This window comes from Seriola dumerili, unplaced genomic scaffold (assembly GCF_002260705.1).
Source record: "Seriola dumerili isolate Sdu_G_001 unplaced genomic scaffold, Sdu_1.0 BDQW01000110.1, whole genome shotgun sequence".
NCBI classification, from domain to species: Eukaryota; Metazoa; Chordata; class Actinopteri; order Carangiformes; family Carangidae; genus Seriola; species Seriola dumerili.
In genome coordinates this window covers 5,534,385-5,556,176 of record NW_019174365.1, presented here as the reverse complement: position 1 = coordinate 5,556,176, position 21,792 = coordinate 5,534,385, and the positions used below count along the sequence as shown (strand labels likewise).

Here is a 21,792-nt window from a genome sequence, read left to right as displayed (position 1 = left end):
CAGTTCTGAAGAGCCACGTTGGAAAAAGTCAGGAAGTCTGTGAAATCAGGAATCGGGGAAGAGATGAGAAACAGAGAAACAACAGGAATGATGGATTCCATAAGTATAGGTTTTAGGGAAGCTTCACGGGGTTCAAAGGTCATAAGAACACAAATGGTCACAATTAAACCCGTACAGATGTGACTCTGCAACTGTAAATTCTTGGAGGACAAGATTCAAAGTGCTGGAGGAGCAGGAATCATAAACGAGAGATAAACAGCTCCATTTTTGGGTCAAAGGTGCCATACCACTCATCCGTTTAGCAGCTAAGAGTCCTGGTTTCTAACACACTTTTTTTACAGGCTACACATGTCTAGTAGCATGTGGGTAATGGCCACCACATGTATCTGCTAAATCCAATTCTTTCCAACAACTCTGAGCTTTGCCTCAAAAGCGAGGTCAGAAAGACACAGATCCAGGGAGAATTACTCACTTCATTGTTCACTCCTCTCGTTCTGACATAACGAATAAAGAGCTCGTCATTTTTTTTATTTTTTTTTATTTCATGATTTTTTTTTTGCAAATATCACCCTCACCTCTAGGCACAGGACAGAGGGAGATTTACAGATTTCATGGCCAGTCTTTCAACCTGTGCAGCCCGCTCAGCCTGCGTGGATTATTACACCAGATGCCTTTACCCAGCCTATAAAAATATCCTCATTCACAGGAAATAATTAAACATTTACTACCCGGTGCAGAGACTTCCCTCTCGTATTTTCATAAGAGAAACTTAATAAAAGCATTTGTGGTCATTTCACTGTCGCAAAATGATCTCCAGCAGAGAAATCTTGCTTGGGGATGCTGCACACACACATGCACACACACTCAAAAACCACAGTAAAAGCTTCTTATGCACATCTGTGAGCCAGAGATAGAGCACTATCTGTCCAGAATGTCATTAACCACCACTGCTGTAGATTTATACTCTCTTAGTCGTGCCGTGTGAGCCTGTCCAATTACACCCATAGTCTGGAGATCATCTGTGCACACACACATGCACATGCACACACAAGTGCACGCGTGCGTGCGTGCGTGCGTGTGCGCGCGCGCGCGCGCACACACACACACACACTGACATAATGCCTGTGAATGAATTCACTATTTGTGGGAAAAGTGTAAATTAATTTCCTACTTCATAGGCACGCTGATTAGCTTCTGAAGAGGGCATCAGAGGTTGCTACCATGGCGACAACACTACAGCACCACATGAGCTTAATACCATGATGATTAATGTAATGAATAGTATCGGAAGAGATGGTAGTGTGAGATGCACTGGAGTTAATAGGGAAATGAAAGGGGGAACAAATGCACTACAGAGTCCTGATGGTTGATATTCAGCTTTCAACATCAGCACTGCCACCTAAAGGCTGACAGCAGACAGAACGCCTTAGACTCATGATAGTGCAGCAGTTTTCCCAACATTTCTTTAGTGTGAGCCCCTTAAAGATCAGGCAATTTTAAGACATATAAAAAAAAAAACTCTTTGAATACTTGCTTTATATATTTTTCCTAGATAACATTTCTTAAAATTAAGGTCTTCAATCTATTATCTAAAAAGATATTTTTTATCTTTTTTTTTTTAAATTCCAGAATCTAAAAAAATGCCAAAATGATGCATCCGAGGCTTCGAATTTCCACATCATACTTTCGTACTTATATACATGTTATATATAATATATAATGTTAAACTAGTTGTGATGACACCAAGTCAAGAGAAAAAGTCCCACCCTCAACGAATTAATGAGAAAACAGCCCTGTACTGTAAAACAGGGCACATACTCTGCACAGTGAAGGTCTGAGTGGAGGGGGATTTTAATATGAAGCAGTGTCGACTAGAAACTCCCCCACAGCATGCACGACTCTGATCTGTTAGAAGTTTGATCAAAAATTAATTTTCTGTTTTCAGACAGTTTCATTTGAATAATTTTTGGAGGTCGTGGGACATAAACCACACAGTAAATCTCTAAAGTTATGCAGCAGAACTGTACTCCCCCCCCCTCAGTAATCATCTCATGACCGCTTAGATTCAGAGCACCACTGCTGTATACTGTATGACTCTGATTTCGCATCATCCCTCTCTCCTATTCCCTGATCGAGTTCAGATTATCTGTCTAATGCAGATAACATATTCATGTTTCTGGGTGGTAATTACATGCAGACAGACTATCATAAATAATTTATTCCAAGTCAATCCCAGTGCATTCCTGTATAAAAGCAATACAACTTTACAACTCCTGTTTAAAAACATGAAACAGAGAGATAAGAAAATAAACTGCACAACTATCTATAGTAGAAGTACCAATTAGCCACCACAAGAAATACAGTGTATAAAGACACAAATATGGATTTTCTCTGAATCTACTGTTTTGGAGTTATAAACTGTTATATACAGCTTTTATATATATATGGAGGTTTGAACATTGACTCCTCAAGGGTCAAGCAGGTACCTCGCTCTTCAAATCATGTGTGACAGATGTCAGGCTTAAAAGTGTGAACGACAGTCGACCGTGATGTTGCTTTGGCGTGGACAGAGCAGGTGTTCACGGGGGCTGCGGTCTGTTAGGAGCTGCTGCAGCAGCCTCTGCGCTCCTCTTGTGCCTCACTGGTCGGTCCGAGGGGGTTGGATATAGTTACAGCACTAATGGAGCCCCGGGTCACCTCTCTGCTGGCCACCTTCTTATGGATCGCTGGAAATAATGGAGACACATCAGTAGGTAAGTGAAAGAAAACTGAGGATGTGTGTTTTGACAAAGTTACTGAGCCCCCTCTTACCAGTGAGGACTTCATGGAAAGCGACTTCGACATTGGTGGAGTCCAAAGCTGATGTTTCCATAAACATAAGACCTTTCTTGTCTGGATTGGGCCAAAGGTCAGGAGCAAACAAAGCAAAGATCAAAAACTGGCATTTTCAAGGAGCAAACTTTACAGTACTGAGCATTAAACATACTTTTCCTTGTCAGAGAAATTGGTAAAAGAATGTGCAGATATGCTTTTATAAAAACTCAGTCATATAAAGGGACATCATGACTCAGCAACATTCAAAAACAGGGATAATATCACTGAACTGACCTGCGAAGTCCTTGGCTTCCTCTGAGGGCACGGTCCTGAGGGTCTCCAGGTCTCTCTTATTTCCAACCAGCATGACCACGATGTGAGGGTCTGCATGGTCATACAGCTCTTTCAGCCAGCGCTCTGCGCTCTCATAGGTCAAGTGCTTGCTAATGTCATAGACCAACAATGCTCCAACTGCTCCCCTGTAATACCTGAATCCACCAGGTGAGAGAGACCGAACACACATGAGCTGGAGCTTGTATTTTCACAGTGAGCTGTTATTATTGAAAAATGTGTGATGTGGGTGTTACTTAAACTGGCACGTGATTATTCTTACCTCTTTATTATGTGTATATTACTCATTTCTATTTGTGTGTGTGTGTGTGTGTGTGTGTATACCCACGCTGAGGTGATAGCCCTGTAGCGCTCCAGCCCGGCTGTGTCCCAGATTTGAGCTTTGATGGTGAAGTTGTCCAGCTGAATGGTCCGCGTGCTGAACTCCACACCGATGGTTGTACGACTGTCGTGACTGAACTCATTCTTGGTGAACCGAGACAGGAGGTTGCTTTTTCCGACCCCAGACTCCCCTATCAAAACCACTAAACAGGCCAGAGATCCAGAGTTTTTATGACACATTAATGACAGAATTATAAGTGTTCGCTGGTCAAAACGATAGGTTTCTGTAACGAATCAGATACGCTTCATCTGATGTATCACGTGCAGACTTTCTGTCACCCTCACCAGACTCCAGACACCATGACATCACATACACGTGGCAGATCTACCCTTTGGTTGACTTTACTTTGGAATGAATGGAATGGAAATTTATAGGCAGTTTATTTTAATCAAAGAAAATAAACATACAACCCACACTAAAAGTTTCTAACTGAGGCAGGAAATGTGAGACCATGTGTTTCTCCAATAGGTCAAAGGTCAAAGGGTTTAGAGCCAAATAGACAGAAAGCTATCACTTCCTTGTTTCCTTCTCATGCATCGGAAATTACAGGCAGGCAGCTACAGGCAGAGCTGCACCTGACAGCTTAAACATCTATGGATATACAACTTTACACACTACTTTATCTCCTCCTACACAATCACAGCTCAAGTAAATACGACTCACCTTTAAAGACAAAATTGTACGAGTCATCAGACCCCATGTTGCGTTCAGTGTTGACAGGCGCCTGTTTCCCCTCAGTAAATATCCTGAAGCCACTTTCAATATTGGGTCCCAAAGTGGAGAAGAGCAAAAACAAAACAGACAGAAAAACAAATACAGCCTCACTCCTCTTTCTCTCTCTCCACACTGGAGAGAGAGAGTGTAAAGGTGAAAATGGATGAGGAAAAGAGAACAGGTTCAGCTGTACCTACCCACTTCCTTCCTTATCTGTGCATAGGGGTAGCTCCTGATTGAGGACAGACAGACAGGCAGGAGTACTGTGTCCTGCCGATCCCTCATCAGCTGACGCCTGAGGGAGGGCTGGCCGGAGGGAGGAGAGCAGGTGGAACAGGTAGAACCACTCGCAGGTAGTCATCAGGAACAGACTCCACCCTCCTCTATGCTCTCATTTCACTCAAATGACTCTGTTCATTTGTATGACAGTAAACCTGACCTAATAGGTGGATGAGTGTGTCGGGACATGTCGCCACCTTGTCACTGTTGTCTGATGACTACAGGGATGAGGGTGGAGACCGTGATTTGACCTAATGTTCTAGTCTTACTTTGATTGGACGTGGTTTTAATGCTGCTGTGAAGCACAGCCCAAAAATAGATACATAAATACAGTTACAAACAACATCATTCACAGGCTCTCATGATACCACTGAAGAATTTAACATCAGAGATCTTAAAATACTGCATCATTAACACTTGTAGCCTCGTCTGATACATTATTGGGTAACGCTTTACTTTACAGGTTCATAATTACCTTGTAATTTATCGGACATTAACTGGAATGAACTATGTAATTTGATAAACTCCAGGGAAGACAGAGCCAGTATTCAGAGGTAGGTGTCTGAGCTCTGATGGCTGTGTGGGTTCGGGTGATTTCCAGAGTAATTGCCTTAAAAGAAGGAAAAAAAAATAGTCATTTATTGGTCATTTATTATTGGAAATTTGAAAAATGTGTTAATTTTCCCTGTTGATAAATTTTACCTTTTTTCACGTTCAAGTTACTTACAATTATTTTTCCAATTTACATCATGCCTATGAATTTAGGGAAACCTTTCAGTTCCTCTCTATGAAATTATTGGGAAATAAGGTATCTGCTAAATAAAGTGTTACCAATAATTGTTCCACACAAGCTGTGTTTAACACACCTTTCAATGTGACCATTTGTTCCCCAAAGACAGATCACTTACATACTGCATTTCAAACTGCAACATTTTTATAATCTAACAACAAACAAAAACAGAGCAAGAATCTAAGGGTTGTACAGGAATTTAAATGCCAGAAAATCAAAAGGCCATAATCAACCGACACAGGGCGGAGACTGTTTTTGACCATGTTTTATTTTTTTAGTACAGTACTGTTAAAAGTTAGTTCCAACATGTTCAATTGGGAGATGGGTTTTCTTTTCAGCTGAGGTCAACAGACAAAGCAAAGCTATCAAAGCAGTTGCCAAGGTTACCACAACTACAATGCTGAGATTTTCAAAAGGAAAAAGAATAAGACAACCTAGAACTTGATTTTAGAAACGTATGGTGCCACCATATCAGAATTGGTTGTAAAGCCTTTCCATTATTTACTCATTTATTTTTTTTAACTCACATGATTTCCACATTTATTTTATGCGAGACAAATCATAATTATCTCTAGGTACTAACTGCACCTCGAAAAAAAAAAAGAAAAATAAAATAAAATAAAGAATCAGATTAAAATGAAAGAAAGCTTGTTTGTTTCATTCATATTCATTCTAACAGTGTCCTCTGCTTCAGAGCTGCTGCAATGTGATATTTGATTATGGTTACAGTTCTGGATGATGCTGTGTGGAATTCATTGGTGGTTTCTAATTAACCCGCCGAGTGAGGGTGTAATTTGCTGACAATGCTCTTATAGGGCAGGGGAGGACAGAAGGCACAGCAGTGGTGCCTCAGAAGGAAAAGACACTGTGAACCCGAGAGTGGGCACTTTTATCTGGAATGACAAATTACAAGTTTAGGGAAGTGTGGAGGGCGTCATTTTCTGAAGCGTTTGCAATAAATAGTGAAAATTGTTGGGCAAAAACAGCTATTTATGTAAAATCTGGAGAACAGGGAAAGAGGGAGGAATGAGATTGAATTCCTGTATGGACAGGATGTTCTGTCTGTATACCAGAAGATCTTCATGTACTGATTTGTGAGTTAAATGCTAACAAACTGTCTCATGATGGCCATGTATGAAACAGAGCCAACAGCCAATCACATCATGTGGGTTTAATCTGTGTTGTGTAAATGTCTGTTTGTGACACTCCACTCCAGTTTTATGTGAAGAAAACAATGAATGAAGAAATGGTTGGGAATCCCTTTTCAGGAGAGGTTTTCGCCCCTTCTCTCTGCACCAGAACACCCCTCAAGGTGAGAGTGGTTCAGTCCGGCTCTACAGCAGCACTCTGGGACAGAGATCTGAGTGGATGACGCCAAAAAGAGAAAGTATGGGGACTAGGGAATGATCTGAGAACAGATGTAGAATGAGGGTCTTACAGATCCTGCCCGAGTTTATTCTGTAAAGTTTGGGACCATACACTTTAATTTCTCTTGGTTCTCTGTAGATGCTGGGTGTGTGTATGAGTTAGGTATGTGTGTATGCACGTGTCTGTGTGTCAGTATGCACTGTATGTCTTTACGAGGGCTGTGAGCCCAGCAGTCTCTCGATAGCGGCGTTGATGTCTCCTCCAGTAGCGATGAGGGCCTGCAGGTTGGCCTCGCGGTTGATGAAGCCCATCGCGTTCAGCTGGTCCAGCTGGGACTGGAACCGCACCTCTGGGGTCTGGGTCTACAGGGGGAACATTAACAGAAGATTTTAAAAATAAAAATCATCATAGAGGTGTGAAGGATGCAATTCCATAGCATGTGTGCAGGTGTGTACCGTTGCACTTCCTCCTCCACTTCCTCCAGCAAACATCTGGAGCATCTGTTGCATCAGCTGCTGCTGGGCGGTGTTCGTTCCTGCACTGCTGGGTGAAGAGGCCGGGTTCTCTGTGGGCATGCCCCCTCCTGTTGGTATGCCAGGAATTCCACCTGACATCAAACTAGGGCCAAAAGAAAAACCAAAAGAGTTGAAAAAAATATCACTTTTAAAAAATGCAACATGTGTGAATCTGTCTGTGTGCACATACCTGGGCATGAGGCCCGGTGCTTCTGTCTGCAGTGTCTGTAGGCCCTGTTGGATCTGCATTAGAGCCTGCATGGCCCGGGGGTTGGTCATAACTGACAGGGCTTCTGGGTTCTGCATCTGCAACCAAACAGGGAAAGTAACAAAGAATCAAGCAATTGATCAATTCATCGTCCAACTAAAGCATCTTAGTTTAAAAAAAAGCAAAAAAGTAAAAGCACAATTAAAGCCCGTAGTTGCCAAATGTCTGACATTCTGACCTGGAGTTTTTGAGAAAATGACCAGAGGTTTATCTAAAATATCTGAACTGGTAACAAAACCTTTATGTTAGATATCTACAATCCTTGAGACAAAAATGCTCAGCATGTACAGATACATATCTATTTCACGTCACCAGGATTATGGCTTCTTACGATAGATTGCCCCCTATTGGCCAATCAGTGCCATCCTTTGTTATGGTACCAGGACTATTTTTGTGCCCTTTTAAAAGGATCTTAAGATCAATACTAAAGCCTGAGATATTGGACTGAAATGTGTGCGGTACCTGCTGCAGAAAGATGGGCAGCTGAGCTCTGAACTGTTCCTGCAGCTGTGGGTTTCCAGCAAACAAGGGATTATTCATCAAAACCTGGTAGAGAGAGAGAAAGATCGGTCAGGGTAATTTGCCATTCCACATCAGGCTATGCTTCTTACTCACTACAGCTGATATTTAAATGATACGAGTTATAGCACAATTAGGAAAATTTCAAACAAATGTTGAATGGCAGAAATAAAAGTTCTGGAGAATCCCTTTCTTTCTTTCTGCTTGTGCAGAACGCCACCGTAAACTTCTTCTGGTTTACCATACAGTCCGCATTGTTTATTAAAAGCAAATAAGTCAGAGCCATGTTATTTACTCTTTCTTACAGTTTGCTGCAAATGCAAGCGAGCTTAACAGACAATCCGCTCTGTTCTCTGTGGGCTTATCAGTCTAATGCACAACAGGCCTAGCCAGATCCCTCTATTTACAATTCATTACAAACTGAGGAGTTCAATACAAACAATCAAATCCACATGTGGTAGGCAATCTGAATAACAAAGAGTTCTATGACCAGATTTTAATCTAGAATTTCAGGGTTTGTAATATGACTATCGGTGCGTTTCCTCTGCGGTGGTGGCTGTGTGAATGTGTGTGTACATTCATCTTTCCACTCCCTACCTGGGAGGCCAACTCTGGGTTTTGAGCCAGTGACTGCATCATACTGCGCATGTAGGGAGCAGACAGCATGTTCTGCATCAGCTGGGGGTTTTCTGAGATCTGCTGCAGTAGACTCTGCATGCCCGGGCTGTTGAACATGCCTGCAACACACAGAAATGTCAGTTGATGTGAATGTGTATAGTAAATAAAGTAACTGATTATCTTTCAAGTACACAACAGATGTATTGAGAATCACAGCCTGCTCCGTCTTACCATTGCCCAGACTGCCAGGATTGATGCCCAGAGGGTTGGACACACTAGGGTTGGTGCCCCCAGTGGTGCTAGTGCTTCCTGTGGTGCCCCCTCCACTCTCAGAGGGATTAGAAGAATTTGGTGGGCCCCACGGATTGGGCAGGGGCTCTCGGTTCTCTGTCCGTGAAGGCTGGGCACCAGACTCAGAGCTGCCACCTAGAGCTGAGAACGGGTTGCTACCAAACTACAGGGAAAGAGATCAGACACATTTAAAAACAAAACAGTCATAAAAACATAATGTAGTTAGCCACTTAACAATAAAATAATCACAAAAGGTTACAGAATGTGTGAAAACAAATCCTAAAAAGGTTTCAATATAGTGCACACAATGAAAGATTTGATCAGTAAACATTCCTCCCAGCTACCTGTTCCCTGGCAGCACTGAACATGGGTTCCTGGATGTCTGTGTACATCCTTCGCAAGGCATTGTAACCTCCCGGGATGCTCTCCAAGTTGCTCAAAGCCCGGTCCTGGTTCCGCATCATTTCCTGCATCATGGCCGGGTTCCTGGCCAACTCCATAGTCTGGGAGGTGAGATAAAAGGGGAGAGGAGGTTTTCAAAACAGAGCTAGCAAAATGCTGAATAAAAAGACCCAATGGCTCATTGGGTCGTAACCTACTGTTATCAGGTCTGTGCTAACAATATAAGTGCCATTCAGCCCTCAATATTTCCTTCACCTGTCTCATGAGCTCAGGGTTGTTGAGCATGTGGGAGATCTCAGGGTTGCGCTCCATCAGCTGTTGCATCTGAGGGTTGGCCATGATCATCTGCCTCATCAGGTCTGGGTTGGACATCATGTTCTGCACCAGCGGGTTCTCCATGATCTGAGAAAGCATCTCTGGGTTGGACATGAGCTGCCTCTGCATCTGCTGCTGCAGTTCCATGAAGTTAGCTGAGCCCATGCCCAGTCCAGCCAGACCGGCCAGGTCACCAAAGCCAGCTGAGGGAGGCCAGATGGGTGGGTGATGATTAAACGCAATTAAACACATCTTTGTGGTGCTGAACTGATAAAGGGTAATTGAATGTAAAATAGTTACACACAGATGGACTCACTCAGTATGTTGGGCGTTTGTGTGGGTGGTGGGGCGGAGCCAGTAGAGCCTGCTGTGGAGGAGGGGTTGGCGCCTGGACTAGAGGTGGATGTACTGCCTGCTTGAGTGGAGGTTGAGCTAGAGGCTGAGGTGCTACCACCATCTCCTGCCCTGCAAAAGTAATTTGTAGGGAGAAATTCAGAACATATGCAAGCCAATAGTTTGGTTGGAAGTTAAACATAAATGCAACTACAAATGCAGTTCACTGAATTCCACACCAAGATTACATTGCAAGGCTAATGAATTGTATAGGTCAGATAAAAAATGTTCAGTAGAACCAACAAGTTTTGTTTAGTAATTACTTGTGAGCTGTCTTTATGACTAGGTGAACTGTCAGGCCATCCTTGATGCCATGTTGGCTGAGGCTGTCGCCATCCTTCAAGATCTTCCCTGCAAAAATCAGAACCAACTGGTCCTGTTTGGCTTTGAACCGCCTCGAGATTTCTTCTTTGAACTGTAAGAGAACAAAAAATAAAAAACAAAAATTAGCTATTAGACAGAAAATGGGAAATCAAGAGAGGGGAAAAAGGTGAGGAAGAAACTGGAAAGGAAAAGGGTATTAATTAGAATGACATGGTTACACTTCAGTAGTGCTGCTCTAATCTGTTTCTGTTCTGTTGCAACCTTCAAGCCTTAAAGATCCAATTTCCGAGAAAGTCCTCTGTACTTATCCTATTATCAGTGGTCTCGAAATCTACCAAATCACTGTTACTGTCTGACTACTGTATGAACCATAATTCACAAAGAGAATGGTCTCATCCTGAAGGAGCCTGCAGTACCATTCCATCTTTAATTTTCACTGTTAATAATACATTTCACTCATTTTAACACTGAGCCCCAATAACCACTTGTAGTGCTGCTATTTGCACGCAGGAACAGTTAGCAATACAATTGACAGAATAAGACTTTTATTATTGATTGATTGACTTTATTTTCCACCTCAGTGGAAATTTGTCTTTGGCTTCTTTTAAAGAAAGTACAATAAATACATACAATCTGCACATGCACACCATTAAAAATGGGCAAGTAGCAGCAAGTTAAATAAATGAATTAATCAACTGAGACATATGAAACAGAACAGACTGATCCATGTCATGCGTAACTTAATGATGCAAGTAACATTAGTGTTATTTACATGCACAGGTCATCCACTATATGAGAACTAAACTCTATAGAGCTTCTTCTGCCAGAAATATGCTACACAAGATAGATAAAGAAGTATAATTTCTTCTAAAAAAAAAAAACAAAAACAAAAACAAATCACTAAAACAAAAACTGATTAATCTCACATAGATTCTTATTTTTGTTCAGATTTTTTTATTTATTTTTTTAATTCATTTGTTGGTGTTTACTTCGACAGTTTGTATTTTCTGTATGCTTTTTCCCCATAACAATTTCATATCAGTGTGTGCTGGAACACCTGGCTAAAACTGACAGAGTCTAATACAACAGTCCTGCAACACATCGTACCTTCATGACGGTTATAGTATTCAGTTTTTATTGAAACTCTTTTAGAGGCGTTACTTCAACTGTTTGATCGCTTTGGTGGATGCGGTCTGTGATGCTGCTGGACTGTACTGAATTATACAGAGGGGTGTGTCTGTTATTGAGCCTTTCCTCAGTGATATAAATGCAGTGGGAAAAAATAATAGAAACACCCGTCAGTATAACACATTACAATTCAACAGCACCACAAACTATAGCCTCCAAAATGGCCATAAAGTTGAATCAACGCCTTTCTAAAACAGTTTCAACACAAAGTGAATATTATTGCCTTCATGAAGGGAGGGTTTATTGAAGCTATTGGAGGGCTGTTGTATTAGACTGTATTAGTTTTAGCTAGGTGTATCTACTAAACTGCCAGCAGAGTGTATATAAAACATTCACCTCAAAGACTGCAGAATGTTCTGATTCTGCACATCACATATAAAGCCATGTGTAGTTAAGGAGGAGACACATGCTTAGAAATCAGAGACACAAGTCCAATGTTTGAACACTGAACCATGACACACATACCATTAAACAAAAATGGCTACTGAGGATCAGACGGTAATGACAGAAGCTTGACTACACGGCATACTATGTTACAGAAACTATGATTTCATTCTGCCTCCACGATTGCACTATGCTCTCATTGTAACACGTCTCCAAGCAAACAGCAGCTCTGAGAGTGCTGTATATTCCCAGGAAAGCTGAATGACTCAGTGGCAGCAGGGAGAATGTTCTAGAGTGAAAGCGAGCTATGGTATCTTTTAAATCTGCTGAGCTGAGATGGGAAATGAAAGCGACACGGCACATCACCCACCCAAAACCACTTCTTTGGTTCTAACAGGCCATTATCGCCGAGGCACAGCTACAGCGCAGCCCGTCAGCTGACACTTGTTTGGCTACATAGTTAGCTAACGTTGCCTTAGCTAACGATAACTAGCTAGATGTTAGCCTTTAGCCGGCTAGCCGGTTAGCCATCTCAAATAATCACGTAGTTATATCTCTCTATTGGGTGTTAACGACGCTAATAACGCCGAACAATTGTTAACCTAAGCAGTATTACTTTCACTACACATAACCTCTTTAATTTCACACACTCTCGGTTAGCCGGTAAGAGTGACGACAAATGCTAACATGGCTAACTAGCTTCCTAGCTGAAGTTGTGGGCAGGGGCATGACGTTAGAGCACGCACCAGAAAGCTCCGTGCCTGCTAAATCAACAAACCTGAGTGACAGAGGCATCTTCTGCGATGGCGATTTCTTCTTTGTCTTTAGGGGTTTTCACTGTGACCTTAATAATAGTTCCCTCCGAGGCTTCAGGTTTATTATTGTTGTTATTACCAGGATCTGCGGCGCCTTGGTCAGCCATCTTTACTCCACCAATGGAACAGCTCGGGTCTGGCGTCAGCTTCCGGGTCATAAGAGGTCAAACCTTTTTCCAGAACGAATCTCACACAGGTTCACATGTATGCCTGGTAACCTCAAGTATAGCACTGAAATAAATTCATCCCCTGAAATTTGCAGCACTGATACAGGTTTTGGTTGTTGTCTGTAGAAGAGGTGGCCTGCTGATCATGTGTCTAAAAGTTGTGGTTTTGTTACTCAAATGGAAACAGTAGTTGGTTTCACTTTACAGATGGTCAGTAAAGTTGTTTGAATATTTATTCTACCCAACAATAAGCAGACTATATGAAAATGTTGTGAACATGTGAGGTAGTGAAAAAAATAATTAGTCACTTAATCGACAACTTAATCAACAACAATTCTGTTAATCAATGAATTGTTTAAGTTATTTGACAAGTAAAATTGCTAAACATTTAGTTTCCTGTTTCTCAGATATAAGGATTTGATGCGTTTCCCTTTTTTTTAATCATTGTAAACTGAATGTCTTTAGGTTTTTGACTTTGGTTGTCAGTCAGACAAAACATGACATTTGAAGACATCACCTTTCTGACATTTAATATTCATGATTAATTGATTCATCAAAAAAAAAAAAAATAGGAAATGAAAAGAATTATTATTTGCAACCCCACAGAAAAGTACTAGAATAGCAGAAAACTTTTACTGTGCAAAAATGAAATAAATGTCAGGGCTAATTGAAAATACAGCATGCTTCATATTCAAGCTAAGGTTTGCTGTAACATGCATGTTGTCAAGCTTGATTAATCAATTAATTATCTGATTTGTCCAGGAACTTAAAGGTAGAAAAAAAATCAACTGGAGTGCATTTGATTAATTGCCACTGTCAATCATTTATTTCCATCTGTGGCTGAATCTGAAGAGACAATTCTGACGAGGGTTTCACAATAGAGTTTAGGGGCAGTTCGCAAACAGATCAAACCTGCAACTGGCCAGAGTCTTGGGGGAAATATTAGACACTAAATACTATAACACAGTGAGAATGTGGAAATAATCATGTTAATTCAGCCTGTCTGACCGATGTTGACCTGTTCAGGAGTCATCCAGAGGCACTCGACTCCTCTGTTGCCTCTAGCTTGGGCCAGAGGTGCCACCAGCAGTTGTTTATGGACATGCTTAGCCTAACATTGTGCTCTCTTACCTTTTATCTTGCTCATTTCAGTCACTTCAGTAGGGGTCAGTTCTCTAAACTTTGGGCCATACAGCCTACAGCCATTTCTCATTCATTTATCTTACCACAGACTAAGGGACTCAAACATCCCCTCATTTATCCTCATGCGTACACCAAACACATGCCAACAAACAGAATGTCCAGCAGGAATTACTCCTACTCCCTGACTTCTGTCGTTACAAGAGTATAGTTCAATTTAAACTGTGGTGACTGTCTTTAATTTTTGGCCACTAAATAAATATTTTGTCTATTGAATACCCTTTTTTTTACTTTTTGTAAGATTATGTGTGTTAAAGAGATCAAGAGAGAGCGCAAGCATGCATCTGTATTTTTTGCATGTGTTTCTCTGAGTTACATTAGTTTCATAAAATGTTCTATTTCTAAACATTTATCCCAATCTAGTCTGTAATGCAGACCTCACAATATAAAAACAGAAAAAGATAGTGGATTTTAGCTAAGACAGTCCTATAGGAGGGAGAAAGAGATACTGCCTGTATAGAGCGCTCCCTCTATATGTGTCCCTCCATGCCTCCACAGTCATGACAGCCCTGAAAGAAAAGTGTCTGTTTCAGCATGTTGCTTTGACGCAGACAGTCCTGCATACCTTTGCATATCCCCAGTTCTAGAGCACACCATTTACAAACAAACAAAACCCAAAAAAAAGAAACATGGACCACCACCCCTTTTCCAAGGCCCCACACACACACTCACACACACACTCAAATGTACAGGGTCACATGAACTGCGGCCCCTGTAGTGTCTCATTCAAGTTCCACACAGGGAGACTGATGGCTGCAAAGGATTTTGCTTTCATCGACAGAAAAAAACGAGGGGGCAACTTTTTGGTTGTAGTATTGTCTATGACTCTCTCTCTTTCCAATCAAGTGAGCAACAGCTCTCTCTCTTTTCCCCTCCACCCGTCTCTATCTTTACCTCTGGAAGGTGGGCAGTAGAGAGGGTGCATTTCCAGAAACAAGGTAAGGGTTCATATTTCAGGCTGGTTTTTGTGTGCGGATGTGAGAGCGGGACATTTACATTTATGATGACTGTGATTGGATAGAGGCTGGCAGAATCAGATAAAACCTCATTACTGCTGAACAAACACTGGTGTGGATCTGGAGGGGGGACCACAACTAACTGCATCTTCATAAAGAATAGCGTGTACTGTGGTTTTGCTTTACACTCGTTCAACTAATAGTGATGTTTCCACTAAAGAAGAGGTAAATATGTTTGATAAATAGTTTGAGGAAATCCACTCTGCTTCATTTTTTAATTTTAGAGTAAATCAGGGGGTTAAAACAGTTTAAATGTATTTCATACATGTTCATATACAGAGTAATATTTGCAGTTTCAATGTTTGTTTCATGTTTTGCTGGTTTTCCTTTTAGTGGAGTGGCTTTCTGATTGGCTGGCACCAAACAGAGCCCCAAATATTTAATTTGTTGACGAGATTAACTACAACATCGCCATTTTTCCAGATCCCCTGTGAAGTTTTGGCAGAACATGTATGAATATTGTTGCATTTTCTAAGATACCTAAGGTTATATCATTGCACATGCACAATGCAACAATAGGAATTTATCTTAATTCATACAGTGTGTTTAAGCTGTTATATGTTTAATTTCTTTAGTTGCAGATCTTGAGACAATGTGTTAAATTTTTCTCCACACGTGTAAGTCTGTGTGTGTGCACATGTGTATGTAGTGCATCAATAGCGAACGATGATTTTACAATATCAGTAGCACATCTAAATGTTATTACTTCTCCCACAGTTGCTCTGCAGCGGCCCCATTATCTCAGCTCAAGATGTACAGCTTCATGGGAGGGGGCCTGTTCTGTGCTATCGTGGGTAATATCCTATTGGTGGTCTCCACTGCAACTGACTACTGGATGCAGTACCGTCTCTCTGGAAACTATGCCCACCAGGGTCTGTGGAGGTACTGCATGTCCAACAAGTGTTACATGCAGACTGACAGCATAGGTAAGAGTTTTTTGTTTGTTTGTTTGTTTGTTTTTGTTTTTTTATTCCCATGGGACGACCAAGATAACAATTAAGACGAATCAAAAGCACATGCAGGGTTGTGTTTCTGTCAAGGGAGTGGGTAGCTTTATTTTACCCATGACCTTGCACTGTAGTTGTATAACTGCAGAGGCTCAGGCTTGACAATCTTGACAAGACTTTGGACCTCTGCCCACCATTTCACTCAAAGTCCTTGCATATTTCACAATCATCTGATGCAAGAGCTGTGCCTTCTCTTGAAAGTGTGAGAGCCTCTGTCTGGTGCTGCGTAGCTACTGTCCCATCTTGTTCTTCTATTCCGATTCAACGGTTGGCTTGTGAATGCCAAGAGTAAAATGTTTCCTTAGAATTATGGGAGGGACAAACAATTAAATTGCTCATATGGTGTAAAATAATGTACTGGTTAGTATGCCTGAGCTACAAATTTGAATCATATCTGGAGAGATAATCACATTCCCCTAAAATCACTGACTCTTTGGACTGACAGTAAAAATGATCTTGACAGATGTCATGTCAGTATTAATCAATTAATCATCAAGAATGTTTGTAAATACATTTTTTTAAAGATGACGTAATTAATTGATAATTGATGATTTCTGTCTCTTTCCTTGCAGCTTACTGGAATGCCACCAGAGCTTTCATGATCCTCTCAGGGATGTCGTGCTTTGCAGGCATCATCGCTGGCATCATGTCCTTTGCACACTTCTCCTCCTTTGAAAGGTTCAACCGCTCCTTTGCTGCAGGAATCATGTTTTTTGTCTCCAGTGAGTTGTCTTTCTTTAGACCTGATTCACACACAGAATCACACGTAGCTTCAGTAGAAGTGACAAGCACTTTCCTCTGTCCCTCTCAGCTTTCTTTGTTCTGCTGGGTATGGCCATCTATACTGGAGTGACAATCAACTTCCTGGGAAGGCGCTTCGGTGACTGGCGCTTCTCCTGGTCCTACATACTGGGCTGGGTGGCCATGCTTATGACCTTCTTTGCAGGTGAGGAGGGCCATGTAATCTGAGATTATCTATAGTCCTGTTGATGCAGTATGAATGAAATGTTAGTATATAACAGAGTGAACATCACCAAACACACTGCCTCTGTCTGTTGCAGGTATTTTCTACATATGTGCCTACAGAATGTGTGAATGCAGGAGAGGAACTGGCCCACGCTAGAGGGAGACAAACAGTGTGTTTTTTTTTTTTTTTTTTTTTTTTTTAAAAGGGGACTATGGCACTTTGAATAGAAGAAAAGCAGTAGGTTATACACTAAGGCAGTTTTGACTGATCTGCTGAAGAGATGATGGCTGATGCTGCGCCTGGAGGCCTTTGACGTTCTGCTTAACATGGTTTCTAAAAGTCACTTTCTCGCGATGTGGATTTTTTAGGAATATCCATGATGATAGTACAGAGGAAAAGGAAACTTAATTAAACTAATCATGTGTCTAATTATTGTAATGTGATATTGGTATTATTTAACTTCCTCTACCAGGGCTTTTTTTTTTCATCTTTCTGTAATTTGGTACATTCAATAAAACTGGTCCTCAAACGTTAGTGTGATTCTTGCAGTTGTACTGACAGGCCGCCAGAAGATGGCAGCACCAAAGCACTCCACCAGAGCAGGGAGCTTCTTGATGGGGGACATAGACATGGCATTACAGAGTGACTCAGGATTAAATATGTGATAAAACAGCAAGATACAGAGAAACATTGATCATTCATCTGCAGCTGCAGTCCTGTAATTCTTTACATTGGAGAAAAACACTGATAACTGAAGCAATGTTCCCCCTAAAAAAACGCTTTGTAGTAGCAGTAGGTGAAATATATTGTGAGAATATAGAAATATTGGTCTACACAGCAGAGAACGATACATTAAAGATATACCGTCCATACGTTTCTCTCAGGATTCCCCCTGAAGCTGTGTGCTCTGGCCCTGACGAGGGCCGACGAGTATGTTCTTTATTGTGTTGTTGTTCATGGGAAAATTTTTCAGCATCCAGGACGCCAGTATGATTTTCCACAACATGTTTGTTGACATCCCCTCAGTGCAATGAAGTACAGACAGCACATGGAAAAGTGGTAGGAGGTTCTGTGTGTGTGTGTGTGTGTGTGTGTGTGTGTGTGTGTGTGTGTGTGTGTGTGTGTGTGTGTGTGTGTGTGTGTGTGACAGCAGAACATAACCTGAGAACAAGATCATGTTCTTGGACCGGGGGAACCAGGGTGGGGTCTCCAGCCGCTGATTGTTCCATCCTCCTCTGTCTTTAATAACTGCTTCCTGCTGCTTCTTGGTGTGCACCGGGTCCTCACCATCAGCTGCAAGGAAAAGAGCAGTAGCTGCTGAGGTAATGAATGCTTTGGCTACTTGGTGACGCAGAAACAATGAGAGAAATGTAAACAGTCACTGGACAGATCCCATGATCCAAGTTTCCATACTTGGTCCCTTTAAAACACGGGGGCAAATACTGAGGTGATATTTCCATTCATCACTTCACACATGCATTAAGAGCACATGAGAACATAATGAGTCATTTGTACGAGTGTGATACTGTGAATTGTTATAGAAAAAGATTGTATTATTAATAGTTTCTGGGTTAAAGTACTGGTCTTTTTATTTACTGAGAAAATCACATTGCAAATAAATCTCCAAAACATTTTAAATATTATTTTGTCCAAAATAAGGGAAGAAAATCGCCAGTCATGTATTTTTACTGCAATTTGTTTTACCTCAAACACCATGTACTTTACACAACAAAACACAATAGTAATGGCATCATTGCAGAGAAAAGCCAGTAGCATTGTCTCCCTCATTCTGCTGTATATGTGCAATATGATGAAACAGGTGAAAAGGGTGAGTTTGCACTGAAACCGTCTCAGCTGCAAGACTTTTCTCTACCGCTAAGAAAAATACAAATTTAAGACTGAATGTGAGCAGAAAGTCGTAAACGTTGCTGTAAATGTTTCTCATTTGCCTTTTACCAACAGAAACTGGCCAGGCCAATGTACTTTGAGTTGAAGTGTAACTTAAGTTGAGCAATGCACATACTCAAAGCCCATTAAAAAGTTTCATAGGTGAGTGATTCGGTGCAGGCATGCAAGGTTAAGGTCATGTGACAGGTCTGCTCGCCCGTCTGTTAGCCACAGTGTTTGTTGGACATGCTGTCGGTGAGAACACCTGGTAGTTTTCACTGACAGCACCTGTTGATATATGTGGCAGTCTGCTCAATATGGCTAATTTTACAGACCTGCAATTTCTCTCACTTCAAACAGGAGGGTGCCCTCTCTCCAGGTTAGAACACCGTCTCTCTCGGAGGCAGCTGTTCAGCCAGGTGTTTATGTGGGACACAGAGGCACAGCTATGTAAAACACACACACACACACACACACACACACACACACACACACAAACACAATATGACTATATAAGGAGTTTATAAGGGCTGCTGAATCCATCAGTGACACTGTCACTGGTGTGCCTGATTGAGATGTGTTTGTATACGTTTCTGTCTATGAATGAATACGTGAAGTTTTTATCACTGTGTCATACATACTGTACATCTATTCCCTGCCGGCAGTAACGTACAAGATACCACACATCTATAAAAGCCAAATACAAAGCGCTGAGTGCAAATTTTCAAAGTAAGAAAAAAGTTCAAATATGGAAAACCCAACTTGAGCAACTTTCACAATCCATTCTTCAGACCTTCGCTGTCTACAGCAAATTTCACAAATCACTGACAAAAACTTTTACTAAATAATACTGGAGTAATTTAGTTTGATTAGTATATACTGTATGTCCTTAACTGGTTCAATGTGGCACATACACGCATACTGTATATATCTATGATGGATCATGCAGACTCTTTGGCCTGGTCTTCCACTGACTGACGGCCCGAGTTATTGCGCTTAGTGATGGAAGATTACGCTGACACAGCAGGACCTTAGAAAAACTGTCCTCATCCCACCCAGCCACGTCCTATGGGGGCTTCTCCCCGATCACCATGCAGCCAGTCTCTCCCATTGTGGCTCACTGATCCCAAATGTTCCCAAAAATCACACACCTTCTCTACCATCTAATCTGCATACTATAACAGACATTTTTTCACTGATAATATCGTCTGCTTTCAATGCAAGATAACAACACAAGCTATCATTTATCAATGAGACAGTGTTGTTTTTGGAAAGACTTTATTGTGCTGCACAAGTAAACACTAATGTGAGACAGAGAGATAATAAAACATTGCACAGGAAAACGAGGAAGAATAAAAGAATATAATTTACACATCTTGTCATAAATAAAGTCTACACATCAGTGACTATGAAGTGGTTCATTTTACATAAAATACACAACTTGTGAGTGGATGTCTGCTGCAACTCCTGGGTGTTTTTAGAGGAGAGGTTGTGTAGTTGGAGAAAACTGTTTAGCTGAAGGTAACATCAGTTTGAATGGGACAGATGTGGGTTCAGCAGAGAATCTCTAGGTGTTATTGGTCCTATCTGAACCTTTATGTAAAAATAGTCATAATTAACGTGGCACATATGTTGTTCATGAACATTTACTTGAGAATGCTTTACGAGGTTTTTTTTTTTTGTTTTCTCTACATATCCGTTGTCCTGTATAGCATTCAGGTCCAAGCTCACAATGAACCTGATGACCGTTGATCCAACATAATGTAAGCTAAATAAACGAACACTGACAACAGGATGTCTCTCCACAATGAAAACAAAATGATTCCAGCTTTGGTCAGATCCCACTACTTTCTTCTGCACGAAAAAACTCACTTAGGCCATGATACACACCAGTTACAGTCTGTAACTATCCCTCCCTTTGTCAACAGCATCTCAAGGAGAAGATGATCTTTGCAAACAGACAAAAAATTATCATCTTAGTCCTAACGTGCATTTAGGGAATGTGGCCCTGGTTTGTCTCACAAACACTGAAGTCATTCTTCTCACATTGATGCTGCTCTTGAGCAGGAAGGTCATGAAATATCTTGTATAGACCTTGTGTAACTTCACTGGACACATTTCTGCAAACATCTTGCCAATGAGAACTGAATCATAGTAGAATAAACCAGTCTAATAACTAGTTTTGTCTATTGATCTTTTTCACCTCTTGTAAAGGAACTCTAGCAACTTGCCCACAAATGAAAATATAGAATTGAAGAACGCCTCCTCAGGCCAAAGAGGTCAGTTTCACATTGTTTTCTGTGTATTGTCATTCATTGTAAACCATGTTGTGCATCTCATGTCGATTTGCTGCTCTTGATCCTTCCCTGCCTTCGCTTATAACACACTGAAAGCAAAGATTCGGATTCATGAGAAATATACAGCAACTGCTAATCCATCTGTAGCCCCTTCACCACATTGCACATTGTGTGTCCATCCGGACATTTCTCTCTGCTTTTATGTCTATCTACCTATCCATGCCTGAAGGAGATGACAAACAAGATCACAAGACCTGATGATATAGAAATAGAAAAACCTTTTGAAGTTACAGTTGAAGGACACCAGGATGTAATTTAAGGTAAGCGGTAATAATACACCATGTTTTCCTTTTCAAGTGAGGCTGTTCTCGAAAAAGGTCTGAAAATCGCTCAATCAGCATGCAATCAGTTGGAATAAAGACATCGCACAGTGCTGTGACACTGCAGCAAAGACAGACGCAGGGCTGATAAGTTGGAACCAGTTCAATTTCCAGCAGAGCACAATAAAAATAAAAAAATAA

General features: G+C 41.2%; 3 protein-coding genes across 3 annotated transcripts; 1 reads left to right on the top strand and 2 right to left on the bottom strand.

The window, feature by feature from the left end:
• Window positions 1-2,203: 2,203 nt before the first annotated feature.
• LOC111223021 (ras-related protein Rab-25-like) lies at window positions 2,204-4,497 on the bottom strand. The gene is made up of 5 exons (XM_022746983.1): window positions 4,211-4,497; window positions 3,494-3,689; window positions 3,109-3,302; window positions 2,812-2,892; window positions 2,204-2,726 (listed from the first exon to the last, which is right to left on the bottom strand). The coding sequence occupies exons 1-5, from the start codon at window positions 4,245-4,247 to the stop codon at window positions 2,599-2,601; spliced, it is 636 nt and encodes a 211-aa protein (XP_022602704.1). The 5' UTR covers window positions 4,248-4,497; the 3' UTR covers window positions 2,204-2,598.
• A 1,082-nt stretch (window positions 4,498-5,579) lies between these two features.
• ubqln4 (ubiquilin 4) lies at window positions 5,580-12,851 on the bottom strand. Its single transcript, XM_022746982.1, has 11 exons — window positions 12,694-12,851; window positions 10,283-10,434; window positions 9,943-10,091; window positions 9,567-9,829; window positions 9,254-9,412; window positions 8,850-9,072; window positions 8,598-8,737; window positions 7,944-8,027; window positions 7,404-7,519; window positions 7,154-7,316; window positions 5,580-7,060 (listed from the first exon to the last, which is right to left on the bottom strand). The coding sequence occupies exons 1-11, from the start codon at window positions 12,835-12,837 to the stop codon at window positions 6,908-6,910; spliced, it is 1,746 nt and encodes a 581-aa protein (XP_022602703.1). The 5' UTR covers window positions 12,838-12,851; the 3' UTR covers window positions 5,580-6,907.
• A 3,013-nt stretch (window positions 12,852-15,864) lies between these two features.
• LOC111223471 (lens fiber membrane intrinsic protein-like) lies at window positions 15,865-17,243 on the top strand. The gene is made up of 4 exons (XM_022747631.1): window positions 15,865-16,039; window positions 16,693-16,842; window positions 16,932-17,066; window positions 17,182-17,243. The coding sequence occupies exons 1-4, from the start codon at window positions 15,865-15,867 to the stop codon at window positions 17,241-17,243; spliced, it is 522 nt and encodes a 173-aa protein (XP_022603352.1).
• Window positions 17,244-21,792: the final 4,549 nt, after the last annotated feature.

Excerpts from the sequence above, each read along its gene's own strand:
- LOC111223021 (XM_022746983.1), bottom strand. The coding sequence starts at position 4,247 with ATGGGGTCTGATGACTCGTACAATTTTGTCTTTAAAG. Across the intron at positions 3,690-4,210 it reads GTACAATTTTGTCTTTAAAG|TGGTTTTGATAGGGGAGTCT; the intron begins GTGAGTCGTATT and ends TGGCCTGTTTAG. Across the intron at positions 2,727-2,811 it reads TTTCCATGAAGTCCTCACTG|CGATCCATAAGAAGGTGGCC; the intron begins GTAAGAGGGGGC and ends CATTATTTCCAG.
- ubqln4 (XM_022746982.1), bottom strand. The coding sequence starts at position 12,837 with ATGGCTGACCAAGGCGCCGCAGATCCTGGTAATAACAACAATAATAAA. Across the intron at positions 10,092-10,282 it reads GTCATAAAGACAGCTCACAA|GGCAGGAGATGGTGGTAGCA; the intron begins GTAATTACTAAA and ends TTACTTTTGCAG. Across the intron at positions 8,028-8,597 it reads ACCCAGAGTTGGCCTCCCAG|GTTTTGATGAATAATCCCTT; the intron begins GTAGGGAGTGGA and ends TCTCTCTACCAG.
- LOC111223471 (XM_022747631.1), top strand. The coding sequence starts at position 15,865 with ATGTACAGCTTCATGGGAGGGGGCCTGTTCTGTGCTATCGTGGGTAAT. Across the intron at positions 16,040-16,692 it reads CATGCAGACTGACAGCATAG|CTTACTGGAATGCCACCAGA; the intron begins GTAAGAGTTTTT and ends CTTTCCTTGCAG. Across the intron at positions 16,843-16,931 it reads AATCATGTTTTTTGTCTCCA|CTTTCTTTGTTCTGCTGGGT; the intron begins GTGAGTTGTCTT and ends TGTCCCTCTCAG.